General features: G+C 41.8%; 1 protein-coding gene across 6 annotated transcripts in view; it reads right to left on the bottom strand.

Annotated features, from left to right (window-relative positions):
* Positions 1-2,583: 2,583 nt before the first annotated feature.
* Mpv17l (MPV17 mitochondrial inner membrane protein like) overlaps positions 2,584-6,099 on the bottom strand; it is a 39,469-nt gene continuing 35,953 nt past the window's right edge. For all 6 annotated transcript variants that reach the window (XM_027387910.2, XM_027387913.2, XM_027387909.2 and 3 more), the window contains 2 exons: positions 3,106-3,135; positions 2,584-2,938 (listed from right to left, as the gene is read on the bottom strand). In XM_027387910.2, coding sequence (XP_027243711.1) covers positions 2,765-2,938; positions 3,106-3,135 — 204 coding nt within the window. In that variant the 3' untranslated portion in view covers positions 2,584-2,764. The remainder of the gene's footprint in view (positions 2,939-3,105; positions 3,136-6,099) is intronic.

The following is a 6,099-nucleotide window of genomic DNA, read 5'->3' as shown; positions in this document are numbered from 1 at the left end:
ATTGATCAGGGCTGCAGGACAAGGACTCAGGAGCCTTGTTTCTCCTGACAGCCCCAAGTAGGGTCAGAAGTGATGTTTATAAGCACAAAAATCTCAAACATTTGTTGGCAAGTTACAGTTACAATTTTCACCAATCAGGATTTAGAGATTAGGGGCTTCCTTGAATGTTCCATCATTGTCAATCAGTATAGAATGGGAGCCATTCAGCCCAACTGATCAGATTCATTTGTTACTTCTGGTGTTAGGAACAACCACAATGTTTCTAGGGTTCTAAAGATGCAAAATATGGCTTAGGGAGGAGGTTGCTCAGCCATTGGAAGGTTCTCAGTTCCCTTAGGACTTGGGAACCTGAGCTTTATTTCACCCTGCAGGTAAAACAGAGCCTGAGCTCAAAATGGCAGTACTCAGGCCAAGGCCTGCTCCCTTCATCATCGTGGTGAGAAGCATGGTGGCATTCAGGCACACATGGTGCTGAAGAAGTAGCTGAGAGTTGTACATCTGGATCCACAGGCAACAGGAAGAGAGAGAGAGACATTGGGGCTTCAGAAACCCCATATCCCACCTCCAGTTACACTTCTTCCACAAGACCACACCTACTCCAACAAGGCCACGCCTCCTAATCCTTTCAAATAGCGCCACTCCCTGACGTTTAAGCATTCAAATCTATGAGCCTATGTGGGTCATTCTCATCCAAACCATCGTACTGATGCAATATCTGCTGCTGAACCCTGAGCTCATTGATGCCATTCTGCTGTTCAAACTAAAACTATCTTGCCTCAGGGATCCCAGGTTTTACCTACTGAGCACTAAGATTACAGGTAGTGCTCAGTCACCCAACTTTCAAAAGTATACACTCAAGAAATGTTCTTACTGCTGCCCTGATATGAAACACATTAATATCTATTACATTCCAATAACTTGGACACTTAGAAAATACATGCTCATAATTCATACAAACACATTACAAAACATATAAATTACACACTTAGAAATTCAAGTATGAATTCTAAAAATGACTTTAAATATACATTCTCAAGATAAACTCAGAATTCAGGGTTTCACATCTTGAAATTTGTCAAGTATGCCTATAGAAGCAACAGAACCATGGGGGCAATTTTTAGGTGAGATTGCTGAAATTTCTTGAGGCAATCATAGTTTAAATTTTTGTTTTTGTGGTTATGAGAAAGGTACTTGCTGTTTTGTTCAGTGCAGACTAGAACTCATGGGCTGAAGTGATCCTCCTCCATCCCAACAAGATGGCACACACCTGCATACCTGCTTATTTAGATAATTTTGAAACCTGACAGTGACTGGCTGAGATTAGACAAACTAAGTAAATGTGAAAGACTGACTAATGTTTCTTGTGTCCACTTTAAAGTATAAAGATACTGAATTTTAAAGCGCTGAACTGCAAAAGAATATTGTCAGCATCCTGGGGTGCAGCTGGTGACAGAGCACTTGCCTGACAGGTGCAATACCGTGGCATGTGCAATGGGTTCTATCCTTAGCACCACACACACACACACACACACACACACACACACACACACACACACACACACACAGCCAGGCAGGGTGGCTCACGTCTGTACTCCCAGCATTTGGAAGCAGAGGCAGGAGGATTATTGCAAACTGTGTACACTGGTACAGTATGGACTAGAGCTCTTCCTTAGAGAGGAAGGAAATGATTAGTTTTCTAGAATTTTCATTTAATATAATTCTTTCAGCAACCAAATATTTTATTTCACAATGTAGGAACTAGAGTGCTTTGGTCAACTGTATCTTCTCGAAGCCAGAAGGCATCAATTAAAGAGCACTGTAGTTGGATGGTACAATATAAAAGTAGAAGAGTAAGACATGATGGCTCATGCCTGTAATCTCAGCACTTGGAAGCTTGAAGCCCAGCCTGGGCTACATAGTGAGTTCCAGGGCAGCCTGAGCTACACAAAGAAAGACAGAAAGACCCTATCTTAAAAAGAAAAGAAAAAAGATATACAGAAGATATCCAACACTATTCTCTTTTGAAGATAAAAACATCTGCTTATGGAATTTTTTTTTTTTTGGAGATAGGGTTTCTCTGTGTAGCTTTGGAACCTATCCTGGCACTCAATCTGGAGACCAGGCTGGCCTCGAACTCACAGAGATCCGCCTGCCTCTGCCTCCTGAGTGCTGGGATTAAAGGCGTGCGCCACCAACGCCTAGCCTGCTTATGGAATTTTAGTGCTGGTGTAATAACAAACTATTATAGGGTATTTGGGGAGGCTGATTATTTGATCTTCTTGACTGAATTCTATACAGATAGAAACTTACTATAAGGACAAAAGCCAGTTTGATCCCAAAGTATGTAGGAAATAGCCTGAGAGTTTAGGCTAGAAATCTAAACAATCAAAACTGGAGTTTTTTTTTTTTTTTTTTTTTTTTTTTTTTTTTTTTTTTTTTTTTTTTTTTTTTTTTAGTTTAACTGGCCTGATAATATTAGAATAGAAATATTAATAACTTCAAAATGTCACCTGTCACTGTTGTCATTTTAACCAAGCATTAGAGACGTGAAAACTTCAGGGAAATAAGACTTTCAGACTGGAATGAATGGGAAAGGTTTGCATATGGTTAAAAAAATCATCGATAGTTTCAAAGCAGTGGGTCTACGGAATAAGTAATTCTTCGTGATGGAGCTGATAATAACTGGTTGGTGAAGCAGGCCTGCTGCAGGTGATTGAGAGCAACGGAGGAACAAAACTGAGTCTTGAAGAGAGTCCTGGACTCCTCACTTCTCTGGTGGCCTGTCACCTGCCTCCTTCCTGAGAAAGAAGATGAACATGGACTTCACTGTGCCATCGCCGCTCTGCTGTGAAAAGCATAGGAAGGTGGCCCAGAGGAAACCACACAGTCCCGTGTAAGCTGTTCTCCAGTGCACAGGGACAAGGCTGAAGTTGGTCAGCTGCAATGCAGAGAGAGTCTGCTAAGAATGGACAAGTAACAGAGTTTCTTTTGGGTTTTGTTTTTATTCCATGCTAGGGACAAAACTCAGGGCCCAGCACATGTGAGGCAAATGCTCTACCACTGAGCCAAGTCCCAGCCCCAGATTCTTTACAGCTTGGCACTCACCTGCACAAAAGGCCAGTACATCAGACCACTCTGGAATAAAGAAAACCCTCATTAGAATGTTGTCTATTTACAAAGCAAAGACATAGTTCACTCTATAAGAGACTAAGAAGTGCCAGGCACATAGGATGCCAGGCTAGGACTGGGTTGTAATCTGAGCTAATTAAATGAAGACTTGATGCCTTGAGAGTAGAGCAGGTAGAGACTTGAGGGCACATCTTGTATGTCAGTACACCATTTGTTAGTTATAGTCATAGGTGCAGAATGAAAAGTCTGGCAGAGATTCTGGAAGTAATGGGTACTTTAAAAATAATCACACATATTTATATAATTTCTGAGTATCAGCATATAATATATGATATGTTTTATCAGTGAATTCTTCAAAGTATATTCCAAAAAACTTTTTTTGAAATAGGGTCTCATTATGTGTCATTGGTTGGCCTGGAGTTTTGTCCACTCTATTTACCAAGCTGGCTTAGAATTCATAGAGATCCACCTGTCCCACTGCTGGGGCTAAAGGTGTGCACCACCACACCTGACTTACCCAAACGGTTCTTTATGGAACAACTATCTCTTGGTACAGACAAGATTAGCTGACATTACAAATTTCTTCTTACATTTAGTGTGTGTGTGTGTGTGTGTGTGTGTGTGTGTGTGTGTGTGTGTAGGTCAGAAGATACTTGCAGGAATCTTGGAGACTGAACTCAGGTCCTCAGACCTGGTGGCAAGCCCTTTACCCACTGAGCCATCTTGCCAACCTCTTAATTTTTAAAATCATCTTTTAAAGATTTTATTTATTTATTATGTATACAACATTCTGCTTCCATGTATATCTGCACACCAGAAGAAGGCACCAGATCTCATTACAGATGATTGTGAGCCACCATGTGGTTGCTGGGAATTGAACTCAGGACCTCTGGAAGAGCAGTCAGTGCTCTTAACCTTTGAGCCATCTCGCCAGCCCTAAAAATCTTTTTTTTTTTTTTTTATGTATTTGCTTTTGTAACTGGGTTTTGCTCTGTAGCTCACTTTGGTCTCAAACTCATGGCTGTCCTCCTGCCTCAGCCTCCTGAGTACTGGGGTTATAAGTCTGAGCCACCACACTTCAATAATTAATTTTTAAAACTATATACATAAGCCAGGAGTGATGGTGAGTCTTTAATCCTAGCACTTGGTAGGGTGTGTGTGTGTGTGTGTGTGTGTGTGTGTGTGTGTGTGTGTAAGACAGAGGAAGCTACAGAAATCAGCTTGAAGGACCTCCCACTGACCGAAACTGGAATGTTTGAGAGCACCAAAAATAATTAAACACAGCAATGATTATAAACCACTGGAAGAAAAAAAAAAAAAACCCAGAGTACATACCAACATGAGTACATGAAAAAGTGGCTGGGACAGAAGATCAAGCCCTTGCTCACAGTACAGTGCTAAGTGTCACCTGGTAAACACCAGTGCTGGGAAGACTCAACACCCAACACCCAGCACAGCAGGGCAGCCCAGGCAGAATTAGAAACAGTGCAGAGGCTAAGATGTGGCACAGGTGTCTAGCACGCACAAGGCCCTGAATTCTAGCCCCAGCTCTGCAGGGAAAAAAAGAGAAGCAGAAGGAAGGGGGAAGGGAAGGGAAAAGAGAATGGAGGGGAAGAGGCACAGGCTACTCGGGACATTGTGTGATCCCAGCTACCTGGGAGACTTAAGCGGGAGGATGGCAAGTTCCAAGTCTGCCTAGGCAACTTAGTGAGACCCCCCCCTTTTTTTTTCTTCAAAAAATGAATGGTAAAAAGAGCCAGGCATATGTCGGTGGTAGCGTGTATGTCTAGCATGCTTGAGGCCCAAGGTCATTCTCTAGCACTGCCAAAAATAGGGCTGAGAATATAGCTCAGTTGGTAGAGTGTTTGCTTGGCATTCACAAATCTCTGGGTTCAAATTCCAGCACAGAAGGTCATCCTCGGCTACATAAAGAACTCAAGGACAGCCTTAATTACATAAGCCCTTGTTTCAATAATAATAATAATAATAATAATAATAATAATAATAATAATAGAGGTATCACTTGGGTAGGTAGGGAGTAATATGTTACTCGCTTAACATGTGTGAGGACCTGGACCTGATTCCAGACCTGAAAAGGGAAGAAAACATAAGATGTGCCAAGATTCCCCAGGACTCTGCACCCAAGGCAGTACCAAGAGAGATTACTAATGACCTGTACTTCCAACCCTGCTTCCTGTTCTTTCTAACATCAGATGTACAACACAGTGTGGTGGCCTATAACGCTTATAATCTCAGCACTCAGGAGGCTGAGGCAGGAGGATTACTGTACATTTGGGGACCAGCCTTGAGTACAGGCTAGGTTTGGGCCAGATTGGGCTACACAGTGAGACCATGTTTCAAAATAAACAACCAATAAAAAGATAAATTAATAAAAATGCCATATGTGTGCATCTCTCTTGAATCTGATACAATGGGAAATGTCACTCACCATTGTAAAACAAAGGACCAGGAAGTCACATTCCAAAGTATCTGTGGGGACACACCTTCTACCCCAAGAGAAGTAGCAAGAGTTCCAAACCCCATCCTTGCAGGAAATGTCTCTAACTATACGGATTCAGGGGGTTCTGTGGCTTCAAATGTCCCTTATGCCCTCAGTCATCAAATGACTCAGAACCATACAGCAGAAAATTCTGGAGACAGCGCAGGTGATAGCTCAACATGATTTTTGTGTTTTTAAACTGAGAACTCCCTTTCCCCTCCCACTAAATAAACACTTCTAGCATTGGTCTGGATAGGGGACTAAGGAAGATACTAGAGAAATATTCTGGAATCCTGAAAATTTGTCTATCTGATTGTTATTATTAATTGAGTCAAACTACTGCCGGATCAGAGCTGAGAAATGTCACTGACTTTGCCAGGCCTAAAGACAATAAATTCTCACTGAATGCATCAGTAATGTTTGTTCAACAGCAACATATGCCTTGTACTGAATAGAGAATACAGCTGGAG

This window comes from Cricetulus griseus, assembly GCF_003668045.3.
Source record: "Cricetulus griseus strain 17A/GY chromosome 1 unlocalized genomic scaffold, alternate assembly CriGri-PICRH-1.0 chr1_1, whole genome shotgun sequence".
Lineage (NCBI taxonomy): Eukaryota > Metazoa > Chordata > Mammalia > Rodentia > Cricetidae > Cricetulus > Cricetulus griseus.
Note: the sequence above shows the minus strand (reverse complement) of the source record. Positions and strands in the feature narration are given on the sequence as shown.